The sequence below is a fragment of the Carassius gibelio genome, chromosome A3, assembly GCF_023724105.1.
Source record: "Carassius gibelio isolate Cgi1373 ecotype wild population from Czech Republic chromosome A3, carGib1.2-hapl.c, whole genome shotgun sequence".
Taxonomy (NCBI): domain Eukaryota; kingdom Metazoa; phylum Chordata; class Actinopteri; order Cypriniformes; family Cyprinidae; genus Carassius; species Carassius gibelio.
Window position 1 is genome coordinate 443,993 of NC_068373.1, and position 27,688 is coordinate 471,680.

General features: G+C 42.5%; 1 protein-coding gene across 2 annotated transcripts; it reads left to right on the forward strand.

The window, feature by feature from the left end:
• Positions 1-4,247: 4,247 nt before the first annotated feature.
• On the forward strand, positions 4,248-26,096 carry LOC127943516 (formin-2-like). 2 transcript variants are annotated; one of them, XM_052539927.1, is made up of 14 exons: positions 4,248-4,955; positions 5,829-6,202; positions 10,112-10,272; positions 11,732-11,861; positions 12,464-12,481; positions 12,747-12,808; positions 15,088-16,394; positions 17,041-17,182; positions 18,787-18,874; positions 21,027-21,088; positions 24,232-24,323; positions 24,423-24,552; positions 24,750-24,896; positions 25,327-25,518. In XM_052539927.1, the coding sequence occupies exons 1-14, from the start codon at positions 4,273-4,275 to the stop codon at positions 25,399-25,401; spliced, it is 3,471 nt and encodes a 1,156-aa protein (XP_052395887.1). In that variant the 5' UTR covers positions 4,248-4,272; the 3' UTR covers positions 25,402-25,518. The 2 variants fall into 2 exon arrangements, with proteins under 2 accessions (XP_052395887.1, XP_052395886.1); XM_052539926.1 differs by lacking the exons at positions 4,248-4,955; positions 5,829-6,202 and having other exon boundaries at positions 8,658-10,272; positions 25,327-26,096.
• Positions 26,097-27,688: the final 1,592 nt, after the last annotated feature.

Below are 27,688 nucleotides of genomic sequence, written 5' to 3' on the forward strand. Positions count from 1 at the left end.
CATTTTTGATTAGTAATATGCATTTCTAAGAACTTAATTTGAACAACTTTAAAGATGATTTTCTGATTATGATTAATGATTTCCCAGCAGTAGTTTATCGTGCCTCAGTGGATTGTGTGAAGCGTCTGCTGCACCCTGTACAGATATAATTATGCAAAACAGATGTTTTCCTTCCTGTGTTGATGTATTTCCTTCTGAAACAGAGAGTGGTGCGGGACGTGCAGTGTGTAAGGGCTCATGGTTTTTTTAACCCTCTGGTGTTGGTCATTTTAGACACTAATTTTTTTTCTAATAGATGTAAAAAAATCACTACTTCATTGGAAACTGTGGCTTCTGTGGCAGATGCTATGTTACCCCCCCACCTCCCAAAAAAAAAGCCATGGACTTGATTTGAAAAAATTAAATGGTCATAAAAACAATACAAAGATGTTTTTGTACAATCTATAAATCAGCCACAAAGCAGAAAATAAGTGCAGAGCAGTAAAGGGGTGACAGACAGCACCTAATGATGCCTGAAAACACTGCTCAGTGACTAAGGATTGCACAGCTCTGATTATAAAAGGTTATACTGGCATCTAATGACCCGAATTCAATGGACTTTAAATACTTTTGCTCTGTTTTTTACTTAAATACTGCATTAACTGAAAGAATATATCATTATTTTATTTTTTTAATCATATATACAGAAAATAGTCCATAATTTAGATATGTATATTAATTAGTAACATGAAACACACTCAAAATACAAAATGTAAAAGAACAATATTCAGTATATTCATTTTGAAAAAACTGTTTTCTACACAGTTTTGGCCTCCGAAGGAACAACAACAGAGGGTTAAATCAATCACTTTGTCCAACCCTACATTATTTCTCTCAGGTTGGCTCATAATGTACATACAATACATTTTATTTGGACTTTAATTCAATGCTAAAGGAAGATTTCACCCAAAAATGTTAAATCTGTCCTCATTAACATACATTTACCCTCAAAGCTTTCTGTCTTCTGCTGAACACGAAAGAAGATATTCTGAAGAAAGTTAGGAACCAAAACATACAGCAGCTGCTCGCCATTGACCTCGGCAGTATGAAGAAAATACTACAGCGAAAATACTATCCCTATTCACGTTCTCTGATCTGATTTCTGTGTTTCACTGGGTTGTGTGTGGATGTTTTGTGATGCCCAATCTTCTCTGTGATTTTGTACTTTCAGCTTTTAACTGTTTTATTGCAGAAATGAACTTCTACTGCGTTGGATGTCGCACTCTTGAATGTTTTAAAAATGTATTTCCACTTTAAGTCAAGTGCACACTACAAAACCTAAGCACTTCATGTTTTTAGGGTAACACTTTATTCCAAGTCCACTTTTGACCTTCTAGTAAATACAAGTATCTTTGCAACTACATATGCTGACATTAAAGAACAGAATATATTTTTTTATGCCAACAGTAATCTAAAAGTACTAAATGTGTAATCAAATATGAAGTCTTTTTGCAAGTATATGTCAACTTATTCAGCTAACCCTAACCAAAAGGTCTTTTAATACTCTAATGAGAGTTAGTTAACATGAAGTTACTTTAATGTCCCAAGCATACTATGGTAATAAAGTGTGAGACTGCAGCAAAAACCTCCAGATTGTAACCTGAAGTTCTCATCTCTAATGCAAGAACTGTAAGTACTGGAGTACTGGAAACTTTTTTATTTCAAATAAATCATTTGCTAGATACTTGTGTAAAATATTGAGATTAAAAGTAAGATTCCTCTGTACTTTTAAACCCCTGAGAGCAGAAACGAGTCAGTAAAGCAGAAGAGCGTGAAGCAGTGCCAGCGGAGGCTGAGGCCGTGGGAAGACGGAGCCAAAAAAACCTGCTGCCCACGTCTCCTTAAATGCCATCGCATCACTGGTAAATCAGTGTAACAACAAGTGAAAACCCTCCTGCATTCTGAGAAGAATAAACTGCGAGAACTCATACTGGGATTCAGTCGGGGGGAAATGAAGGAAATGACCTTGTGATTACTGCATTATGGGTCATTGTGGATCACTGCATTGTGTAGTATGCATTCCTGTAGCTCAAAGAGTAGATCATGGCACATATAACAGCAAGGTCATGGGATCGATTCCCAGGGAATGCATGAACTGATCTAGTGTAAACCTTAAATGCAACACAAGTCACTTAGGATAAAAGCATCTGCTAAATGTGTGCATGTAAATGGCTCAAACCGTAGATCATGGTTTGCAACAGCTAGGTCATAGGTTCGATTCCCAGAAATGCATGAGCTGATCAAATGTAGACCTTGAATGCAACAGATAAAATCATCTGCCAGATGCATGAATGTGTGTAAACCAATATGACACAAAACAGAAAGCTGTGAGTGTTAAATGTGCTTCTGTCTTGTAGTGTGCACTTGTTCAGCTGAACTGTGAGGTCGTGACCTCTCTGAGCAAATGCTGCTGTTGCTCCGACAGATGTTTGAGTAGTTCTGCAGGACTTGATCCTCTTCTTTATGTTTTTACAGCAGAACATTTAGTGCAAAAACAACTTCAAGCTTGTCCAGGAGTGTCTGCAGCAACAACAACAAAACTATAAATGGACAATGTGGGAGGAAAATGATCAATAATGAACTCCTCTTTTATTTGTGATATGTAATATTTGATTATTGTGTTCTATGCATATCTGGTTGGGAGTTTAGTGCCTGTTTCTGTCATAATACGTAGTTCAGATTGTTTTTGAATGTGGAACCAAGATGCCGTTTGATTACTAATAAATAAATATGGTGGTTTTTATATGATTAGAGAACAATACGCTCTCAAAAACATGTAAATGACTCTGAAAATAAACTGAGATCTCTGATTATGATGGAGGATTTCTCTTGTTAAACAACTGACTGATAATATCTGTCTGTCCTGTGACTGTTTTCCAGTATGTTTGGAGTAAAGTGGATCAGAGATCATGTCATATGCAGTACGTGTTGTGTAGAATTACTCCCAGATTGTAGAGATAAAGTGTTGTTTCTGTGATTCAGATCTGACTCGAGAAGTTAAAATCTCACTGAGGTTTCAGATCAAATATAGAGTCACACTTCCCTCTAGTGGTCATAATAACATTCCTAAATATTCTCAAGAGTCAGAGAGAGACTGTTGTTTACGTTTATACACACACACACACACACACACTTTCTGAAAAACTTTGGTGTTCACTGTTTAAATAAAGATTTGAATAAAGATTCAGGACAATACACATCTTTATATTGATAACTATAGCACTGGGAGTGATAAATTATAAACTGCTGTATAAATTCATATGAGTTTTATCTATAGGCTATTGAGATTTTTCAATCAATAAAAACCAAAATCAATAAAACCAAATGTGATTTTGTGGTTATATATCATATATGAGTTGCTAAATATTTAATGCATTTATCCAGTGCTATTATTATTATTATTATTATTTTATTTTACTGATATTATTGTAAAAGTATTCACACACACACACACACATACAGAAATACAATAAAATAGATTGAAAAAGAAAGACACTAGACATTGGAGTTTTGCATGGCATAAAATGATTATAGAAAATGTTGTTTAAATGTAAAAAATAGAAAATAATAACATTATACATGTTGACATTTATTTATTTTTGTATACAAAAGTGACTTATTTTATATGTATGAAAACAAACGCCTTCCTAGTCTTTCAATTTTTTATTTTATATTTTATTTTAAGATTTTTTTAATGTTATACCACACATTTATTGGGGTTATTTAAACAAGCTTAGATCATATTTGACTTTTCTCTGTGTAAAAGTGCATTACAGTTTTGTTTTTCATCTGCTTACACACACAGTCTTTCCTCGTCACACAGTTTCTCTCAAACAGAAACACACACCAGATCTACAAAACCACACACTGATCAGCAGACTTTGACTCAGGTTTCAATTTCATAAAACACTTTTTGCAGAACACAACTCAATTCTCTATGAACACACACACATCTAACAGAATTAATATTATGGCAAAGATGTTTGCAAATGTTTGCTTTTGAGATGTGTTTGTGATTTTTTGAACAGTGCTTCATTTCACAAGAGATTTTAGTTTTTTTGCATGTTGTGTGCAATTCTTGGATTTGTGTGTAAAGCTGAAAAAAGAGGCAAAGTTTCTTGCCTAGTCATAGTAGTTATGTATTCTTCCATGTGTAGAGCTCCGAGAGAGAGTCGAGAGGCGGATGCGCAGACGCAGACCCGCCGTGATGCCGTGAGAGAGCCGCTCCTCATCATGGGCAATCAGGACGGGAAGCCGAGGCGCTCCGACGGTGCAGCGCACGAGAACACGGCTCACAACGGCACAAAGAAAGGGAAGAAGAAAAACAGATCCGACAGATCCTCAGTGTTCCCTCACATACGCAAACGCAAGAGCCAGAGCAAGACTAAAAGCTTCCTGAGCGGATCCAGAGAGGAGGATGCATCGCTGGATGAGCTGGACAGCGCTCCGTCACTGTGTAATAAGACGCCTGATCTCTCCGGGGATGAGCTGGGACATTCGGACACCGAGCCCGAGCATCCTCGCCCCCAGGAGGAGGAGGAGGAGAAGAAGAAGAAGAAGGTGACGAGCTCCGGATCCGACACGGACATGTACAGCCTCCCCTCGGCCGCAGAGCAGGAGGATTTACTGGCTGACATCCAGCAGGCCATCCGTCTGAAGCAGGGCGTGATGCTCGGCTCCGTCCAGATCCCCTGGCACCGTGATCAAACCGGACACACCCCCGACTCAGAGCCGCTCACCGAGCTACAAGCCATTCCCAGAGAGGAAACAAACGGGATTGTGAACGGGATCTCAGAGGAGTCTCCGGGAGCTGTGGAGACGGTCACAGAGGAGTCCGAGGGCCCTGTGTCTCCAGCTGTGGCTCCTACAGACACACACCTGGAAGAAGAAGAGCCATCTCCTCCGTCTGACCTCAGGTACAGCTGTCCAAGTGTCTGAGGACCAAAGCTGAGTTCTGCTCTTAACTCTTTAATGACGCATTCTGTGTGAATCTGTGGTAAAGTGTATTTTCAGCATCATTCCTCCATCTTCAGTGTTGCATGATCTTCAGAAATCAGAATAATACGATGATTTATTATTAGAATTATCAGGGAAATTGTGATACTTTTTGCAGGATTCTTTGATGAATGAAATGTTAAAAAGAACAGCATTTATTCAAAATATAAATCTTTCTAATCTTGTAAATCTCTGCTATCACTTCTTAACACTTAACATAAGCTTGCTGAATAAAAGTTTTAATTTCTTTCAAAGATAGAATGAACAAAAATTTACTGACCCCAAACTTTTAAACGTTAGTGTATTTTGTTAGAAAAGATTTCTGTTTTAAATAAATGTTCTTCTGTTTAACTTTTTATTCATCAAACTATCCAGAAAAAAAGTATCACATGTTCCAAAACAATCTTAAGCAGCACTGATAATAATATCAGAGTGATTTCTGAAGATCATGTGACACTGAAGACTGGAGGAATGATGCTGGAAATACAGCGGAGCATCACAGAAATACATTACACTTTAACAGAGATTCACACAGAAAACTGCTGATTTACATTAGAATAAATATTCAGATTATTAAAAAATGTTCCTGTTTTTTTAATTAAATAATTGAAGCCTTGATGAGCAGAAGAGACACCTGTAAAAATAAAAAAAAATTGTTCTGATCCCTAACTTTTGACCAGCAGTGTATATCTTTAAATAAATCACTCATTTAAAGTTTTGTTCATATAGCCCACTCATACTCATGAGTACTAACTTAAATAATCATGATTATGTTTTCTGCGGTGATGGAGCAGGTCCACAGGCTCGCTGGAGTGTGTCACCGTCATCGAGGAGCTCGTCCAGAGGCGCAAGAGCAGCGTTTCCTTCGCTCCGGAGAGTCCTCTGGCCACACGGCTGCTGAAGTCTGCGGTCAAGCCCTATCCGTCCATCAGCACGTCCTACATCAAGACCACCACACGCCAGCTGAGCTCGCCCTCCCCCTCGCCGTCCAACAGCCCACTGTCCACCCGCCGCGGACCGGAGAGGGCAGAGAGGAGTTGTGTCCAGCGCCAGCGCTCCATCAGCACCACCAGCTCCACCCGCCGCTCCATCAGCCGCTCCGCAGACTGGACTGAGGAGCTCCGGACCAATCACAGCTCCACATGCAGCTTCCAGCCGGTGTTCACAGGTCAGCTCTGCACTGCATCTCAACTGCTGTGAATGTCATTACACATGCAGCCAAGGCATCACTCCTCATTTCCATTCAGTTTAAACCACAAACTAAAACTGAAGGAAACATAAGACCAGTCTTGAGTCTCTGGGGTATATTTGAAGCAATAGGCAAAAAAAAAAAAAATTATCAATTTTCTTTTATGCCAAAAATCATTAGGATATTAAGTAAAGATCATGTTCCATGACGATATTAAGTAAACTTACTACTGTAAATATATCAAAACTTAATGTTTGATTAGTAATATACATTGCTAAGAGCTTCATTTGAACAACTTTAAAGATGATTTTCTCAATATTTAGATTTTTTTGCTCCCTCAGATTCCAGATTTTCAAATAGTTGTATCTCAGACAGATATTGTCCTCCGAACAAACCACCTTGAACTAAAATTAAAGTGAATACTGAAAATATAATAATAAAAATATAATAGTATCTCTATTACTTCACTATTAATACACAAAGTAATGTTTATTTATTATGCCACTCACTGAATTAAACATGCACTGTAGTTTCCAGATTTCCAGTCCTTTAAAAGTTTAAATCCCCCAACCAAAGCTTTTTTTTTTCTTTTGTATCTGACAGAATTACTCACAAACCAACCTTCTGTTTGCTTCATTAAAAAGAATCCGCTCAAGAGAATCACTAATTTCTGTTGCTGTAGATCGAGACGAGACTCATGAATCGTTTAGTTCCAGTGGTTTTTAAGGAACTGATTCTGTTCTGCATAAGAACTGGCAGATATTAGTTGTGTAATCGCTGTGTTTTAGATGCGTTTCCTCATGCTGACATCCAGCGTCTGTCTGATCAAATTATTACAAACTAACAACGATGTTATCACTTTTATAACATTCATCTGAACAGATGTGTTGATTGATTGTTTAATGGGCAGAACTACATCTCCCATGATGCACTTCATTTTGTTTCTCATTGGCTCTCTGCCAGCGTGTGGCTCATCTTTGGTCTTATTGATATGCTAATGAAGTTAATGAGCTGTTGATAATCAGGCTGGTGAATGTGTGTGACTGTAGGAACTGATCTCAGAGCAGCCCGTCTGCTAATATTACAGTGAGGTGAAGGGTCAGGACTCAGGATCTTAATCAAATGTTGCGCTGACAGGAAAGTGTTATAGAGACTAATGACTTCTGTGTTCTCTGTGAGTTTAATGTGGATGTTGAGACAGTGAGGAGATAAAGCTCCAGCGGAAGCACTGCAGAAGTGACTCATTCATAAATCAGCAGAAAACAGCCCCCCCCCACACACACACAGTGTATCACAGTATCACACACACTCATTAATACTTTCAGCCTCGACATATTCAACTGATAATAGACAGGCTCAGAGACTATTAGAGTTTTAGAGTGAGTGTGAGGGCTGTGTGCGCGGCAGTGAGTGTGAGGACGGTGTGTGCGGTAGTGAGTGTGAGGGCGATCTGCGCTGTAGTGAGTGTGAGGGCGGTGTGCGCGGTAGTGAGTGTGAGGACGGTGTGCGCGGTAGTGAGTGTGAGGACGGTGTGCGCGGCAGTGAGTGTGAGGGCGGTGTGCGCGGTAGTGAGTGTGAGGGCCGTGTGCGAGGTATTGAGTGTGAGGACGGTGTGCGCGGTAGTGTGTGTGAGGACGGTGTGCGCGGTAGTGAGTGTGAGGGCTGTGTGCGCGGTAGTGAGTGTGAGGACGGTGTGCGCTGTAGTGAGTGTGAGGACCGTGTGCGCGGTAGTGAGTGTGAGGACGGTGTGCGCGGTAGTGAGTGTGAGGGCTGTGTGCACAGTAGTGAGTGTGAGGACGGTGTGCGCGGTAGTGAGTGCGAGGACGGTGTGCGCTGTAGTGAGTGTGAGGGCGGTGTGCACGGTAGTGAGTGTAAGGACGGTGTGCGCTGTAGTGAGTGTGAGGACCGTGTGCGTGGTAGTGAGTGTGAGGGCTGTGTGCGCGGTAGTGAGTGTGAGGGCTGTGTGCACAGTAGTGAGTGTGAGGACGGTGTGCGCGGTAGTGAGTGCGAGGACGGTGTGTGCTGTAGTGAGTGTGAGGGCGGTGTGCACGGTAGTGAGTGTGAGGACGGTGTGCGCTGTAGTGAGTGTGAGGACCGTGTGCGTGGTAGTGAGTGTGAGGGCTGTGTGCGCGGTAGTGAGTGTGAGGGCTGTGTGCACAGTAGTGAGTGTGAGGACGGTGTGCGCGGTAGTGAGTGCGAGGACGGTGTGCACGGTAGTGAGTGTGAGGACCGTGTGCGCAGTAGTGAGTGTGAGGGCTGTGTGCACAGTAGTGAGTGTGAGGACGGTGTGCGCGGTAGTGAGTGCGAGGACGGTGTGTGCTGTAGTGAGTGTGAGGGCGGTGTGCATGGTAGTGAGTGTGAGGACGGTGTGCGCTGTAGTGGGTGTGAGGACGGTGTGCGCGGTAGTGAGTGTGAGGGCCGTGTGCGCGGTAGTGAGTGTGAGGGCCGTGTGTGCAGTAGTGAGTGTGAGGGCTGTGTGCGCGGTAGTGAGTGTGAGGACGGTGTGCGCTGTAGTGAGTGTGAGGACCGTGTGCGCGGTAGTGAGTGTGAGGACGGTGTGCGCGGTAGTGAGTATGAGGGCTGTGTGCACGGTAGTGAGTGTGAGGACGGTGTGCGCGGTAGTGAGTGCGAGGACGGTGTGCGCTGTAGTGAGTGTGAGGGCGGTGTGCACGGTAGTGAGTGTGAGGACGGTGTGCGCGGTAGTGAGTGTGAGGGCTGTGTGCACAGTAGTGAGTGTGAGGACGGTGTGCGCGGTAGTGAGTGCGAGGACGGTGTGCGCTGTAGTGAGTGTGAGGGCGGTGTGCACGGTAGTGAGTGTGAGGACGGTGTGCGCTGTAGTGGGTGTGAGGACGGTGTGCGCGGTAGTGAGTGTGAGGGCCGTGTGCGCGGTAGTGAGTGTGAGGGCCGTGTGTGCAGTAGTGAGTGTGAGGGTGGTGTGCGCGGTAGTGAGTGTGAGGGTCGTGTGCGCGGTAGTGAGTGTGAGGGCTGTGTGCGCGGTAGTGAGTGTGAGGACGGTGTGCGCGGTAGTGAGTGTGAGGGCTGTGTGCGCGGTAGTGGGTGTGAGGACGGTGTGCGCGGTAGTGAGTGTGAGGACGGTGTGCGCGGTAGTGAGTGTGAGGACGGTGTGCGCTGTAGTGGGTGTGAGGACGGTGTGCGCGGTAGTGAGTGTGAGGGCCGTGTGCGCGGTAGTGAGTGTGAGGACGGTGTGCGCGGTAGTGAGTGTGAGGACGGTGTGCGCGGTAGTGAGTGTGAGGGCTGTGTGCGCGGTAGTGGGTGTGAGGACGGTGTGCGCGGTAGTGAGTGTGAGGACGGTGTGCGCGGTAGTGAGTGTGAGGACGGTGTGCGCTGTAGTGGGTGTGAGGACGGTGTGCGCGGTAGTGAGTGTGAGGGCCGTGTGCGCGGTAGTGAGTGTGAGGGCCGTGTGTGCGGTAGTGAGTGTGAGGGTGGTGTGCGCGGTAGTGAGTGTGAGGGCCGTGTGCGCGGTAGTGAGTGTGAGGGCTGTGTGCGCGGTAGTGGGTGTGAGGACGGTGTGCGCGGTAGTGGGTGTGAGGACGGTGTGCGCGGTAGTGAGTGTGAGGACGGTGTGCGCGGTAGTGAGTGTGAGGACGGTGTGCGCTGTAGTGGGTGTGAGGACGGTGTGCGCGGTAGTGAGTGTGAGGGCCGTGTGCGCGGTATTGAGTGTGAGGGCCGTGTGTGCGGTAGTGAGTGTGAGGGTGGTGTGCGCGGTAGTGAGTGTGAGGGCCGTGTGCGCGGTAGTGAGTGTGAGGGCTGTGTGCGCGGTAGTGGGTGTGAGGACGGTGTGCGCGGTAGTGAGTGTGAGGACGGTGTGCGCAGTAGTGAGTGTGAGGACGGTGTGCGCAGTAGTGAGCGTGAGGGCTGTGTGTGCAGGCCGGACTCTGTTGGAGCGCTTCTCCCAGCAGCAGGACTCTGGAGAGCCGGAGGAGGTGGAGAAGGTGTGCTCCAGGATCCTGGCCTTGGGCCTCCTGCTGCCCTTCAGCGGCTGCTTCAGAGACCCCGACAGCAGCGGACCGATCGCGCCCGAGTTTGACGTGAGTCCTGGTTCACTTCACTAACCCTTCTGTTCTTAAAAGACCAATTTGAGTCCGATCAGTGCAGCAGCATGGTTTAGTCCTACATTTTGTGGCTTCTTATGTAAAATTATTAAAACACTAGTATTTCCAGCAGCTAAAACTGGTCCGTTATGTCTATATTATGTCAGTAGCAAATATCACTCTACATTTCCAAACATTCATTGTGCGAAAGATAGAAATAACTGACTTCAAACCAGTTTTATCTGCTGGAAACACTAGTGTTCTGATCATTTTGACCAGCACTGTAATACTGAAGTTTAGCATGTAGTTCTTAAACACACTATAATGAAAGGACACACATGGGGTATTGTTGTCCTTGTTCTTACTGGCTGAGGTTGGCATCATGTGATCTGCTGCTCCACTGTGATTGGCTCTTATCAAGACTAGGCTGGTTCATAAGAGTCAGAGCGCCATCTGCTGCTGGACACTGCTGGGATGCAGAGAGGAAATGAATGTTGATATCTTTCACCTGTTTTCGTCGCTATAAACCCATATAACGTATGAATAAGCTGGCAGAGATTTGTTTGCTGGTGGCCACAGCTCATCAGATAACTCCAGAACCACAGCTTGATTTTGAGGTTTAGTGATTTTACATACACAAGATTTCACATGGACTCTTTTATCCTCCAACATCATCACTCTTCCAAACCATATGGAAAGCTTGTGATCACTGATGAATCTCTTCAGCAGTCGCTGACCGGTGTTTATTTTAGGGTGTGTGTTTGCTGCAGTGTGTGTCAATTATTTACAGTCCTGGCTCTGTAAATTCGGGCTCTCTGATTGGCTCGGGCACTTTTGACCGCTTTAGGGTGTGTCTTCATTGGGGAGTGATGTCATCAGTCTCTCTCTCTGTGTGCTGCCGGGTTGAGCGAGAGGTGTTTGTGTCATAAAGCATCCGCAGCATCAGCAGACGATGGATGTCTGTAACTGCATGCATCTGAGTCACAGTTAATTGACTAGTTATTTATTTATCGTATATGTTTACATTTCAGTTGTTGTTTTGTCAGTTTTATTAGTTTTAATACACTTTGTTTATTACTTTCATTTAATTGTATTTCATTTAAAATTGAATAATGTTAGTACTTCAACTAGAAATGTTGCATTAGCTACAAACTATTTGCTGAAAACATGTTTTTCAGTGGTTTTATTTAATGATAACAGCACTGCGATTCAAGTCAAGTCACCTTTATTTATAAAGCACTCTTTAAACAACACAGATTGTGTCAGAGCAGTTTTAGAGTATTACAATAGGAAAATATTGTGTCAGTCAGTAATAATGCAGAAGGACAATAGTAAAGAGTCAAGTTTAAGTTGAATTCAGTGATGTGATTCTCAGAGGTTTGATAATGTGATTTGTTAGTGATCTGTGTCGCTGCTGCAGATCTGATGCTGTGTTTCGTTCCTCCTGTGTCTGCAGACCGGTCAGCTGTACACATGGGCAGCGGTCAGTCAGCCTCCTCCGTCTCTGGAGGGACACCTGAAGAACCTGTGGCCCCAGAACAGACCCGGAGCCCAGGACCGGCCCCAGCCCAAACACACAGAGGACGGTATGAACACAGAGTTAATTATTCAGTGTCCTCTTCATCTTCTCCTCTGTTAACAGCTTGTTGTAAAGGTGTGACACAGTTTGAGTGATTTCTGCAGCACACCACTAAATAAACGCAAACTATTATATATATATATATATGTTTTGTTTTTTTGTTTTTTTACAAAAAGTGCATTTCTGTCTGCATTCATCAAACTCAAGCATTCAACAAGTTATTGTTAGAAATATAACTTTTTTTCATTTTTTTTTTATGCAATGCAATTGTTTGTTTTTTTATAGACAAAATCTCATATATAACCCCCCAAATCAATGAAATTGCTGGTATAATATTGAGTCTTGACTCTTAAGATGTGTTTGTTTCAGGACTTCAGGTCTCTGTTCGTTCCGAAAGCTCATCCTGCTCTCTGTTAGTTCTCAGATTTATGTGTTATAGAGACGATCTTGGGTTCATATGTTCAGTTTCTCTTTAGCATTCAGCTGATGTTAATCAAGCTCCATCTTTCACATTCGCTGCATCTTCAGAAACAGGATTACTGCATTTGTAGAGTCTGGAAAGTCACTGGGATCTGAATTTCTAAATGAGATTATTTTTTTTTTTTGCAGCGGTCGAGGAGCAGGAGGGTGAGTATCTCGATCACACACCTGTCTTCAGGGGCTTCACCTCATTTCACCTGCGTCACTGGCTGAGCTTCACTACAGAAACATTAAAGCCCTTTATTCCCTCCATCAATCAGCACTGATCACATTCTCATAATTACATCAGGTTTTTCAGCCCATCGTCCTCGATGATTGTTCTGAAGCTTCGTTCATATTCCCAGACTAGTATTTCCTGTAGATTTTACAGTGTGTGTGTGTGTGTGTGTGTATGTGTGTGTGTGTGTTTCAGAGCATCAGGCCGTCGTTTCAGACCTTAAAAAACATCAGGAAGAAGAAATCCAGCAAATTGAGGTGAGTCTCATTCATCTCTCTAAGACCCTTTGGGGTTTTTTTTTAAAATACATCCTCATCACATCTGTATTGTGATATTTTAAACCTGTCTGAGAAACATGGTAATACCACGGTGCTTTATAATATTTAAGTGCTTCTGATTAATCTGAATGAAGTATTGTGGTCTTCAGTGTTTCTCTCAGCGCTGATGGATGGATGCGTTTCATGATTCATTCATTACTCGATGGGTTCGTCTGAGTATCCATATTGACTCACGCAGGTTACTGGGCTGGTTGTGTTTGTTTCGATGCCTTGCTGCTGGACTAATGTTTAATGGTTAGTTTGATTTCAGAAACAGGAAGTAAACATCTGTGCTTCAGGAGAAGTGTGCTGTAGTGTGCACTAGCAGCAGAGGGCAGCATCACTGCACACTTCAGTCCATCAGACCTTTACTACAAGAGCATAGGAAGCTAGTGGACCTTCTGTTCCAATAATACTTCAACAGTGTATTATATTATATTCAGTATATTATATATTATATGCATAATATAGTATCATTATGTAAATGCAGTATTTATATTTTTTAAAGTGTGTGTATATATGCGTGTGTGTGAGTGTGTGTATATACGTGTGTGAGTATGTATATGTTTGTGTATGTAAACACACACTCAAGTGTATCTTAAAAAATCTGAATATCGTGAATGTTTTTTTGTAACATTTCAAAAAGTTAAACTTTCATATATTGTAGATTCATTACATGTATCTATTTTTTTGTTGTTTTAATTTTGATGATTACAGCTTACAGCACATGAAAGTCAAAAATCCAGTATCTCCATACAGTATAAGTTGAAAGGTATGTCTTGTTTTGTGAAACCACAATAATGGGAAATACTGCTGACTTGGCAATGGTCTAAAAGACGATCATTGACACCCTCCAAAAGAGGGTAAGTCTCAGGTCATTACTGAAAGAACGGCTGTTCATAGAGTGCTGTATCAAAGCATATTACATGCAAAGTTGACTGGAAGAAAGTGGGTAGGTAAAGGTGCACAAGCAGCAGGGATGACCGCAAGCTTGAGAATACGGTCACACAAAGCCGATTCAAACACTTGGGAGAGCTTCACAGAAGCTGGAGTGCCTCAAGAGTCACATGCTCAGACGTCTTCAGGAAAAGGGCTACCAAAAAGTAGATCCGACAATTCAGACGAGCCGAAGGCCGCTATTAAAGAAACCTGTGCTTCAGTAGTGCCTTATCAGAGCCACAGGCTGACCGCTTATAATTATATAAAATATAATTTAATTTTATAATTGTATTAATATAAATGTTACATTTATATTTTTTCAAAAAAAAACTCTATATACAGTTAACAATGACTAAATATGAATAATTGTATAAATTAACATTTACATTATACAATATTATATATATTAATATTTATGAATAATGATTATAAATAATTAATCATATAAATGTATTTACATTATATATATAATATTAAATCTATTAAATTACATAATATTATATGATTGACGGTGCTTTGATTTTTTTAAATGAACCTTTATAAAATATAATAAAAATTATTATAACATTATTAATGATAATTGTATGCATATAATTATTGATTAATAATTGCCTTAATAGGTTTATATAAATAAGTGATGTTTAAATATTCCTGATTACTATAATATATTAAGCATTTTATACACAATTAGCAATTGACTATTCACAATTAAGTAACAATTAATTGTATATATAAATATTAAAACCTTTATTCTTTAATGCTTATGAATAACTATTTATTTTATATAATAATGTCAATATTTTACTTTTATATGCAATAAAATTACACATTTTATATTTATGAAAACTGCATTAATATATTTGTATAAGCATTCCTGCTAAATTAGCCTAGCATCGTCCATACTGATTGAAAACTTCTGTCAGAGCCACTAAGAAACGAGCAGGGTGATGCTCTCTCTCCATGCATTCTCTCACAGTGTTTCTCATTAAACATTCATGTATGATGCTCTCTATTAGGTCCTGTGGGGTGTCTCTCCTGGAGTCTGTTGAATTCAGAGGACTGTAGGCATCTATTGTTGTGTTTTGAGTCTGAAAGCAGCTGCTCCTCATCAGTTATGTCCATGCTTCAGCATTGTTTCTTCCTACAGGAAACACGTTTAACCGCATGACACGAACGCGAGTGACTTCGCGGAATCCAGTGGATGAAAAAACTCAGATTTATGTCTCTTACTGTCTGCGGCATTCGTCTGCTTTTCATCACGCCTGTCTCTGTCTCTGCAGGAGGAGTCGGTGATAAAGACTGTGCATCTGAAGCAGGAGCACGTCTGCGTGATCGAGCAGCTGGAGCAGACGATCGAAGACCTGCGCTGTAAGATCGCGGAGCTGGAGAAACAGCAGCCTCTGCTGGAGCGGGAGGTGCAGACACAAGACCAGGAGTGTGGAGGAGAGGAGCGTCTCCTCCCAGACGTCTGCCATGTGGACCTGCAGACAGAAATCACTGCGCTGCTGCCCCTGGAGGCCAAGTCAGTGCAGACGTCTCCTATGGACGAGAGCTTTAGGTTTAAACTGCCTCCTGTGGAGGCGCAGGCACCGGGGAGGAGTGACTCCTCACTGCCATCAGGAACTGAGAATGCTTCTCAAGTGTTTGTGTGCATGTGCCAGCATCTGCCAGGCATTTCAGTGCCTCCACCACCACCACCACCTCCTCCTCTATCCGGGATGTGTTCACCTCCTACTCCACCTCCGCTTCCAGGAATGAGCACTCTTTCAGCACCACCTACTCTTCCAGGCAGTTCATTTCCTCCTCCTTTACCAGGAATGGATGCGCCTCCTCCTGCGCCTCCTTTACCAGGAATGGATGCGCCTCCTCCTGCGCCTCCTTTACCAGGAATGGGTGCGCCTCCTCCTCCACCTCCTTTACCAGGAATGGGTGCGCCTCCTCCTCCACCTCCTTTACCAGGAATGGATGCGCCTCCTCCTCCACCTCCTTTACCAGGAATTGTTGCGCCTCCACCTCCACCTCCTTTACCAGGAATGGATGCGCCTCCTCCTCCACCTCCTTTACCAGGAATGGGTGCGCCTCCTCCTCCACCTCCTTTACCAGGAATGGATGCGCCTCCTCCTCCACCTCCTTTACCAGGAATGGATGCGCCTCCTCCTCCACCTCCTTTACCAGGAATGGATGCGCCTCCTCCTCCACCTCCTTTACCAGGAATGGATGCGCCTCCTCCTCCACCTCCTTTACCAGGAATGGGTGCGCCTCCTCCTCCACCTCCTTTACCAGGAATGGATGCGCCTCCTCCTCCACCTCCTTTACCAGGAATGGATGCGCCTCCTCTTCCACCTCCTTTACCAGGAATTCCGCTTCCTCTCTCAACTGCAGGATCAGCACCTCCTCCTCCGGGTCCTCCACCCTTGGCTCCTGGTCCTCCTCTGGCCTTCGGTCTGGGTTCTCTGCCTCCTCCGCTCCCGCTGGGTCTGTACACATTAGGAGCACTGCAGGAGAAACCGCCTCACAAAAGCTTGGTGGAGCCGCCGAGACCCATGAAACCGCTGTACTGGACCCGGATACAGCTGCACACCAAAAAGTACCATTATTCTACATCATTTATTCAGTTTGTTCTGCTGCTGTTGTGATTCGTTCCACTCTTACTAATTACCAGAATACCAAAGTTAATAAGGCAATAATCATCATCGCTCACTAGAGCTCATAGTTAGTGATCTGAGTGATCAGATGCACCAGTTTCAGCTGCTGAACCGTAAACAGATGAAAACCTGAGTCACATCTACAGACCACAACACATTTTACATTCTAGACAGAAAGAAAATACCTAGAGCACCCTAGCAACCAAATGCAGTGACCTAGCAACACCACCCACTATAGCATGACTTAAACGGTCAATATTAATTACTGTAAATTGATTTCAGCATTTTTTTTATTAAAATGTTTTTTATTTATAACAAATAATAATAAATTAATGAATGCTTAATAAATTAACAATAATTTAATTTTATTTATTTTTATTTAATTCAGCAATGAGTTTAATGAATATAATTTTGTTAATGAGAGAGTTAGATATTTTTGTTCAGTTTTTTTTTGATTGTTTCTTTGTTTTTTTTGTTTCCTCTCTTTCTTTCTCATGTAAAAAGATTGCCATGTTTTTTTTTTCTCTCTCTGAGGAGTTGTTCATAAAGCAGGTGTTTTTCTGCTCTAAAGTCTGTATTTCCCTCCAGGGAATCTCATGCTCTCGTGTGGGAGAAGATCGAAGAGCCACCCGTGGATTTTGAGGAGTTTGTTGAACTCTTCTCCAAAACTGCAGTGAAAGAGAAGAAGAAGCCCCTTTCGGACACGATCAGCCGGTCAAAGACCAAGCAGGTGAGCAGAGATGTGCGCTGTTATGTCTGTGGCTCGGGATGAGTTTACGAGCGTGTGAATGCATCGAGACGTTTCCATGACTGAGTCCTGACGTTTGTGTACAAACCGAGGCTCCTCTCAGAGTAAATGGCCAAGCGCTTGGCACCGCCGTGCACCAGATTCCAGCTCCGAATGGAAATATGAGCGTAAAGAGCAGAACCGAGGCGCATAAATATGGCAAAGTGCTCCAAACGCTCGTGGGTTTATCAGATCTGTGTCAGACGTCTGTATGTGGGAGGTTCCTCAACTGTAGGAGCTCAGTGCCACTGGATGGATTCCTGTTGAGCAGATCAATATAAACAGATTTCAGCTTTTCTTTTTTTATTTGTCACCTATTTATTTCTATAGCACTTTATGCAATACAGAATTTTTTTTTTTTGGAAAAGGTATATGCAACTTGTAAGTGTTTGTAGTGTAATATGAGTTGTGTAGTTGATCAGATACTCTTACTGTTCGGGGGAATTTTAACATGTTTTAATCTTCTTCATATGAGACCCCCCCCCCCCCCATGAGTCTGAAGTCACATGACGCTCAGACCGCGAGTGAACAGACCTGAGGTTAACCACACTAATGCTCGTTCCGCTCCCTATTTGCATATTTACGACTCCTCCATTTACATAACACAGGGATTTTTCCTAAGCGGCTGAGCAGATGTGGCCATGGTGCGAGTTGTGGTGCATTCTGGGACGGATCGTGTTCTGAGGTGTTTGGCGTCTCGTCTGAAGGCTGATGGAGACATGTTTTATGCGTCTGAGGCCGTGTCTCATGTATTTAAGACATCTGGGCTCTTCTGATCTGATGTTTGAAATGGTAATCCTGCAGACCTGCTCTGGTCATGTCTGAGGCGTCTGGAGGTGATTTGTCTCACTGAAGGGAACAGAACATCATCATCATCATCAGCGGCTGCTTCTGTTTAGCCCTCGTCACACATTCAGCTCCGCTTTGATCTGGAAGAGATGCTGAAAACATTCGACTCAATGCATAGTTTTTAACAAGGTCATCAACAGCAGAAAACAAGCACCGAGCGTCTTTTACAGCTGGTTTGTTTGGTCTAATTAAAACAAAGATTTCTCCTGCAGCTTCCTGTTTCAGATCAGCTGGATCCAGATCTGTATTGTGCTCTGGTTCCTCTGAGACGCTGTGTCTGATGTGTTTGTGGGTTTCCATCACCTCGCAGCTCATTGTCCTCACGGTGGATAAAGATCAGCTGAATGAATTGGCTTTTGTTCTTCTGGCCAGAAACACTTTCCTTTTCAAATCAAGACGTAACGAGCAAATAGTTGTAATTACGCACACAGATGCTGTAATGATCTGATGACGGACTCGCACTCGTCTGACACGAACTAATGCTCATATTACAATCATATGAGTATCATGACATCACGTGATCTGAAAGCAATTCATCTTTTAATCATGAAGCCTCCAGGGTTTGAGGACGGTGACTTTAATTAACCTGATTTATATTTGTTTTGCAGAAAAGCAGTAAGAGACTTGAGGTCAGGTTGTATTTTATATGTATCCATTATATATCTATATCTGTGTGTGTGTGTGTGTGTGTGTCGTAGGTGGTGAAGCTGCTGAACACCAAGCGTTCTCAGGCCGTGGGGATCCTGATGTCCAGTTTACATCTCGACATGAAGGACATTCAGCACGGTCTGTATTCTGTTCCTGTTGTTGGAGTTATATTCCCTGGGAAATACTGGATTAATATGCTTTAACTCGACTGGAATTATATACAACTGGAATTTTTTTCAATGTACTGGTCATAGATGTTGTCAGTTTTAAGTAATTTATCATGATGTGGTGATTCGAGGTACACTGAGATCCACTCAAATGTTCCGGAGATCACAGACTCTATATAAAGGGATGTCAGAGATGAGGATAGAAATCATCCGGCGTTATGTTGAGCGTATTATCTCACGAGTCAGCGGTCGGAGTGACATAAGAGTGACAAACAAGTCAAATGGTATTTCTGTGTAGATGTTTGTGAAAAAGGCTAATTAAGAGGTTAATGAGGCACTTTTGTAGGTCTGCTAGACGCGGTGTATCTGCTCTGTAGCGTGAGTTAGATGTTGGTCATCACGGTGTCTGCGGTCAGCGGCGGGTGGAGCTGGATGTGTGCAGCTGGGGGTTTTGTTCTGGCGAGCTGCTTCCTGTTTTCTTTCCACACTGGCGTTTGGTTCTGGTGTTGAATGCAGGGCGTCCGGGCATTGACGTGTTCTTCTGTGTTCTTCTGTGTTCTTCTGTGTTCTGTGGGCGGCAGCGAGGGTTTCCTGATGCTCTGATACACTGCAGGTCAGATCCATCACTTATCAGATGAACAAACTCACACATTCACATCACATGCTTTTACTGATCTCTTCTGTCAGTGATGCTTTGAGGAATCATTCCTGCTGCACGCCACACACTTACAATATTTAAAACCACCTGTAAATCTGGCCTCATGTCATTAAAACTCTTTTATTGTAAGATTTTAGGACTTTTATAAACTTTTAAAAACCTATTGACTTATTTTTATGTTTTATTCTATTTTTATTTATTAATTTAATTTTTTTATTAATTAATCGGATTCACAGAAGATTCAGACGAATGTCTGTAATTTAAGAGATTTTCACAAATAATGTTTTTTAATAATGTTATCATGTTTTAGTTGTTTTAGTTGTATTTTTTTTTTGTTATTTATAACCTTATCAAAGTAACTGAGATTAATTTGAATGCACAATAAAACATGTTTTTTGAAAATTGTTAAAAACTGAGTTATCTGTTTTTTCAAATGAACTCTTCAGTTGTGAAATGATATGTCAGTGTGAACTTGTAATGATATTGAGGGTAATATGAGAGTTTTGTAGGGATGGGACAAGCTGGTGTCTCTCGTCTCACAAATATTTGTGGAGTGCCAGCTTATTTGATTCTGCCAGCAAGACTTCATTTCTATCTAATCGGTGTGTTTATGCGTTTGCATGCTCTCGTGTGTGTGTGTGTGTGTGTGTGTGTGTGTGTGAGAGAGAGAGAGAGGAGTTCAGGCCTCGACTGTCGTATGATGTCATGATGCTCAAATCAAACGCAGACGTGTGATGTCATCACTTCCTAACACACACTCAGAGCTGTTAAAATCACACAGACGTATGCGTCGTGTTTAAGAGCTGTGTTTGAAGGCTGTCATGCTTTTTCTCTTTTTTCTTCTCAGTTTGAAATTTTCAGTTACATTTTTTTCTCGACCTCTTGTCATAGACATTTTTCACCATTCATCAAGTCCTCATTAATAAAATAAAGTTTTGCCCCACATTTTACTTTTTTTGATGCATTTAAAAACAAACAAGGAAATATAAAAAAATTAAATAAAGAAACTTTTTTTTAATTATAATTTTTTATTTTATTTGAGAGGGCATGCTGAAATGGTCAACCCTGTTGCCATTTGTAAAATGTTTAAAGCTTTACATTTTCTGAAGACTCAGCCCTGTTACTTTTTGTTTTTGCATATATTTATTAATTTGTCTTTATTATGAATATTTATGAATATTAAATATATATTATAATCAATTATTTTAATCATTGAAATCTAAAGGGACTAATAAGTATGATAAATATTTAACTTCACCTTTTCAAATGTAAAAGGAATGTGTTTCATGGAGTAATGCAGTTGTTTGATGTTCTGAAAGGAGAGATTGATGTGATATGGGCAAATGTGCTGCTTTAGTGATATTTGTGTGTTCATTTTTGGATATGATGCTGATTCAGCTGCTGATTTCTGTCTAATGTGCGTCTCTATTGGTGTGTGTGTGTGTGTGTGTGTGTGTGTGTGCAGCGATCCTGAATCTGGATAACACTGTGGTTGATCTGGAGACGTTACAGGCGCTCTACGAGAACGTAAGCAGATCCTTCTCTCTGTTCTTCTGCTGCTTTGCTTTTTGAAGATTCTTGCTTTCTTTCCAAGATTCTCTCTTGCTCATATTTAGAACAAATCTCTTAAAAACTAAACTTGCTCGTTACATTTTTAGGGCCTCAGGCGTGAACGAATCCTCAGATCATGCCAAACATGTAATGCACAAACCTTCAAATATACTGAGGAAAATAAAAGCAATCCAGAGTCATGTAGTCCATATGGCCCATCACAGTCTGATTTTAGTTTAGAAACTTTGCAGAGTTTCTGCCCCAAATAAGGTCCAGTTTTTACACAGTTTTGTGGTATGTTATAGTAACCTCTCAGTAACAATCAAGAACATTTAGATTTTCCTTTAATACCAGAAAACACACAGCTGTATTGATCAGGTCAGAACTGTCGTCTAATCACAGTCTAAGAGAGAGAAAAGATGGAAATCTTCCCATGCACACTCCTGAAATATATTCATGTCGAAAAAACCAGTTCAGGAAGCACATCACTGCAGGAATGTGTGTGTGTGTGTGTGTGTGTGTGTGTGTATAAAATAGCCCTGTTTGAGCAGAACGTTCGGTCATGTGCTTTGATTAAAGCAGCAGAAAACATCTTTTGTTTGAGGATGCGAGATGCTTTTGCATAAAAATCATTTTTTGAAGCATCATGTGCCAAATCGTTAGAGGACTTTGAACCGTCCTAAAATTTGTTTCAGATTCATTCTTCTGAGATCTGAGAGTCTGTTAGTCGGCGGAGGCAGAAACATTAAGATGTTTTCGTCTGGCTCACGCCGTAATTATGGAATCCAGACCTGTTCAAATAACAAACAAAGAAAAACATACAGTCAGACTGCAGTAATGCACCTAATGATGGCTCTAATGTGTTTTTCTCTGCTTTTATGAGTGAGTTTCCAGTCTGGCCCGTGTGCAGATGTCAGTCCTGCCGCTCGTGTCGTATCTGTATATTGTCTTTTCATATCTGCCTTTGAGTTTGTGTTTGAAGGCCGAGCGCTGAAAGCTGCTTCATATTAACTATATTTACACTTAAGAAGGCAGTAAATGGGATGCAGAGCGTCTAATCACCGCGTTTGAAGTGCTGTGTGTGTATATGTGCTGTGATGGATCTCCTGATGACGCTTAATGGAGCCCCAGACTTTTCCAGAGTTTATATTCACGCCTGAGCCGTACACACACTCTCCTGAATGTGAACGTGTTTGTCTTAGCCTCATTTCTCTCTGCGTCTGAGAGCGAGAGAGATGTTTTCTGTCTTTGATCACCTTCCTGATGTCCTCAGCTGTGCGTCTCGCTGCGTTTGATCTCGGCGGCTGTGTTTATGAAGGTATTTGTTCTGAAACTCAGTCTCTGTTCGTCCAGGTCTGATTCTCTCACACACCTAGAGACGGGAAAACTATTCAAAGATGATGTGCTGTTCATTGTTGATGTGAAACGTTATTGTTATGATCAATGAGAAAAGCATTGACTACAAAAAGTGGCTTTAGAAAGAAATATTTCAATTCAACACTGCGTAAAGAAATATAGTAGGCCTCATTATTTTTTGGATATTGACTGATTCATTCACAACAGTTAATAGATATTAACATTACTTCACATAATTATCTTTTGATGAGGTGCTGTTGTTGCAGTAGTGAATGTCTTTCTGTCCTCCATCCATCTGTCCATCCGTCCTTCTGTTCATCCGTCTGTCTCTCCATCCGTCCATCTGTCCATCTGTCCTTCCGTCTGTCTCTCCGTCCATCCGTCTGTCTCTCCATCCGTCCATCTGTCTGTCTCTCCATCCGTCCATCTGTCCTTCCGTCTGTGTCTCCGTCCATCTGTCTGTCTCTCCATCCGTCCATCTGTCCATCCGTCTGTCTCTCCATCCATCCATCTGTCTGTCTCTCCATCCGTCCATCTGTCCATCCGTCTGTCTCTCCATCCGTCCATCTGTCCATCCGTCTGTCTCTCCATCCGTCCATCTGTCCATCTGTCCATCTGTCTGTCTCTCCATCTGTCCATCCTTCCTTCTGTTCATCCGTCTGTCTCTCCATCCGTCCATCCGTCTGTCTCTCCATCCGTCCATCTGTCCATCCGTCTGTCTCTCCATCCGTCCATCTGTCCATCCGTCTGTCTCTCCATCCGTCCATCTGTCCATCTTTCTGTCTCTCCATCCGTTCATCTGTCTGTCTCTCCATCCGTCCATCTGTCCATCTTTCTGTCTCTCCATCCGTCCATCTGTCTGTCTCTCCATCCGTCCATCTGTCCTTCCGTCTGTGTCTCCGTCCATCTGTCTGTCTCTCCATCCGTCCATCTGTCCATCTTTCTGTCTCTCCATCCGTTCATCTGTCTGTCTCTCCATCCGTCCATCTGTGTCCATCTGTCTCTCTCCATCCGTCCATCTGTCTGTCTCTCCATCCGTCCATCTGTCCATCCGTCTGTCTCTCCGTCCATCTGTCCATCTGTCTGTCTCTCCATCCGTCCATCTGTCCTTCCGTCTGCCTCTCCGTCCATCTGTCCATCCGTCTGTCTCTCCGTCCATCTGTCCATCTGTCTCTCTCCATCCATCTGTTTGTCCATATCTCTGTCTCTCCATCCGTCCATCTGTCCTTCTGTCTGTCTCTCCATCTGTCCATCCGTCTGTCTCTCCATCCGTCTGTTTGTTGGTAACGTCTGGTTGTTTGTTGTACTTTCAAAACACCACATTTTCCATAATTTGCGGCTCCAAACTCTGTTTCTTCTGTTCTTTAGCTCAGTGAAAAGGAAACTCATGAGACGCTTTGGCTTTTATTGGACTTTGGTTTCTCTAATGACTTTGATTACACTTTATTCTGCTTCCAAACAAACCCAAATAATAATGAGGCTGAGCTCAAAGAACGCCAGGGTGCGTATTTGTGTGAAAAACAGTAACTCTAGTCTCTAGACTGAAGGTCTGGAAGTCATGGCAGCTTTCATTGGCCGAGGCCGACATGTCAAAGACTACAGTGACTACAGTGACTGACAACAACATTTTGACCTTCAGAATGAATCTGATCTGTATTCTGACTTGTGTGGCACAGCCATCTTAAGCTCATTGTCCAGAAGCATCAGTGTTTTTGCGTTGTGAAGTTATAGTTTGATTGTGTTGAAATGCTTTGTGGTTTCAGAGAGCCCAGCATGACGAGCTGGAGAAAATCGAGAAACAGATCAAATCCTCAAAAGACAAAGGGGGAAGCAAAACTCTGGACAAACCTGAACAGTGAGGATCAGAACACACACTCTTACACAGAAACAGTCAGTTAATAACTTCCACCTGGTAGCTTTTATTAACCAGAGATATGCTTTTCAATCCTCACAGGTTTCTCCATCAGCTCTCCCAGATCCCTGATTTCTCCGGACGAGTCTTCTGTATTCTCTTTCAGTCGACCTTCACTGAATGCATTTCCTCTGTTCAGCGCAAACTCCAGATTTTGCAGAGAGTCTGCAAGGTATGATTGCATTCATAAGCATAGATCACAACATGCTCTGCAATTCTGAACCAAACTGATGAATCCAGTGCGAATCAAACACAGGAATCATCGAATCAGTCAGGCAACTTTCCTTGTTCACTGAATAGAGTCAGATGAGGGGTAACACACACACATAACACACACATGCAGTCCGGTTTCTGGTCTTCTCTCTCCAGACTCTTCAGAGCGGCTCTGGGGTGCAGCAGGTTCTCGGTTTAGTTTTGGCTTTTGGGAACTTCATGAACGGAGGGAATCGCACCAGAGGACAGGCGGATGGCTTCACGCTGGACATTCTGCCCAAACTCAAGGATGTCAAGAGCAGCGTAAGACACACACACACACACACACACACACAGAGTTTAGACACAAACACACTTCTTAACTGGTTGATTTAAAGGATTAGTTCACTTCCAGAATAACAATTTCCCAATATTTTACTTATGTCTTTCTTTCTTTAGTAGAAATGAAGGTTAAGTTTTTGAGGAAAACACTCCAGGATTTTGACCAATCGTTTGGCTAGAGGGAGACCCGTATTCCTCTGCTGGGATCGTGTAAAGCCCTTTGAAGCTGCATTGAAACCCGAAAAAAAAAAATCCTGGAATGTTATCCTCAAAAACTTTACCCTCATTTTTTCTGAAGAAAGAAAGACATGGACATCTTGGATGACATGAGGGATGATTAAATGATCAGGAAATGTTATTCTGGAAGTGAACGAATCCTTTAATCCGTGTGTTTTTCTGCTGTGGTTTTCAGGACAACAGTAAGAGTCTGATGTCGTATATTGTGTCTTACTACCTGAGACACTTTGACGAGGTGAGATTCATGTAAGATGCTCTCACTGAACAATATGCTCAAACATCTTCAGAAACCTTTCAGTGTGTGTGTGTGTGTGTGTGTGTGTGTGTCTGACTGTGTGTGTGTGTGTGTGTGTGTGTGTGTCTGACTGTGTGTGTGTGTGTCTGACTGACTGTCTGTGTGTGTGTGTGTGTGTGTGTGTCTGACTGTGTGTGTGTGTGTCTGTCTGACTTGTTAAGTTTAAGACATTATAAAATGTGTTAACGCACATTATACCTCTATGCTGAAAACTGTTTAGTATTTCACATGCCAGTTTATTGAAACTAAAAAGGGACTCTTATTATGAAGTTCCGGGCTGTGGGGTAGTTGTTGAACGTGCGTTGTGACGGAGTGGAGTAAAGAGGAATAAATGGAGAACATTGATTGATTCAAAAGTGTTTTATTTCGAGTAACATTGGTAGCAGAGGATGGTTAGCAACTACAGAGTACCCCCGACCTTTGATGAAGGAAAACCCTATGAAAGTTGGAAGAATGAAGTCGCGATTTGGACTAGAGTTACAGACCTCGAGAAAAAAAAGCAGGCGCTTGCTGTGGCTTTGGCGCTTTCGGGAAGAGCGAGAGAAACGGCGATGGAAATACCGGTAGACGATCTGAATAAGGACACTGGCATGGACACTTTACTTACGAAACTCGATGACTTGTTTCTTAAAGAAGAAAAGGACCAAGTTTACGAGGCTTACTCGAGCTTTGATCGGATTGTGAGAGATAGCAGTGTTTCCATGACAGACTATATAATTGATTTTGAACAGCGATACTCACGGATGCGTAAATATAAGATGGAGCTTCCCGATGCAGTATTGGCATTCAAACTGCTGGACACTGCGTGCTTGGAAGTGAAAGATCGACAGTTAGCGCTGACAGCATGTACAGATTTGGATTTTGCGTCAATGAAGTCAGCACTGAAGAGGATTTTCGGAGCAAAGCCTGCTTCTACAGTGGGAATTAATCAGGAAACAGCATATGTAACAGAACATAGACGACAAAGGAGCAAGCCATGGTCCCAAAATGTTCAGCAAAAGACACCACTGCCTGGCACTAACCCTCTGGACAGGTATGGACGCAGATCAAAATGTGCTGTTTGTCAAAGCACATTCCACTGGGCCAAAGACTGTCCACACCGAGGTGAGCAAGTCAAACTGACTGAAGATTGTAAAGCAGATGATATAGAGGAATGCAACATTACTCTGTATACAAAAGATTCGCCCACTGAAGCAGAAATATTCATGACTGAGTGTTTTGGCTCAGCAATAATAGACACTGCATGCACACGAACTGTGTGTGGACAGGAATGGATAAATAACTACATCACTGAACTAAGCCAAAATGAGATAAAAGACATGAGGAAGACAGAAACTCACAGTCACAGACCTTTTAAGTTTGGTGATGGAAAAGTGGTCTATTCCAACAGAAAATTGAAAATTCCTGCAAAGATTGGACAAACTAGGTGTCATATTGAAACTGAAGTTGTACCAGCGAGCATTCCATTACTCTTAAGCAAGGCATCCATGAAAAGAGCAGGGACAGTGCTAGATATGGAAAATGACAGTGCGGTAATGTTCAGTAAACCTGTAAAACTTGACTTTACAAGCTCTGGTCATTACTGTGTAAACATTATGGACAATGAAAAAAAAAACATTCAAAGTGATGACTGTGTCTTGGTTGCTGTTGAAGATGTCACTCTTGAGGAACAAAAGAATGCGGATGTACAAAGTCAGTGTGCTGAGGAAATTCTGACAATATCAGACAAAATGAGCTTAGCAGAAAAACACAAAATCCTAATGAAGCTTCACAGACAATTTGGTCATGCTTCTGCTGACAGATTGCAGAGACTTCTTACTAGCTCAGGAAATAAAGATGCAGAATGTAGTGTCATTCTGGAGAAAATTGTGAGTGAATGTGGAACGTGTCAAAGATACAGTAAGACCAAACCAAAGCCTGCTGTTGGTCTACCACTAGCTTCTCAGTACAATGAAACTGTTGCAGTAAATCTACATGAACTTGAACCAGGTGTGTGGTATCTCCACATTATTGATCAGTTCACAAGATTTAGTGCAGGCAGCATACTGACCACAAAGAAGTCATCTGAAATAGTGAAACACTTTGTCCATGTCTGGATAAGTGTCCATGGTCCACCTCAGAAACTGTTTAGTGACAATGGGGGAGAATTTAATAATGATGAGGTTAGAGACATGGCAGAAAACTTCAATATAGAAATAAAGACAACAGCAGCATACAGCCCGTGGAGCAATGGTCTTACAGA

Coding starts and splice junctions, on each gene's coding strand:
- LOC127943516 (XM_052539926.1), top strand. CDS start 8,797: ATGAGGGCTGTGTGCACGGTAGTGAGTGTGAGGACGGTGTGCGCGGTA. Junction 12,809..15,087: donor AAGAAATCCAGCAAATTGAG/GTGAGTCTCATT, acceptor CTGTCTCTGCAG/GAGGAGTCGGTGATAAAGAC. Junction 24,324..24,422: donor ACTCTGGACAAACCTGAACA/GTGAGGATCAGA, acceptor CAATCCTCACAG/GTTTCTCCATCAGCTCTCCC.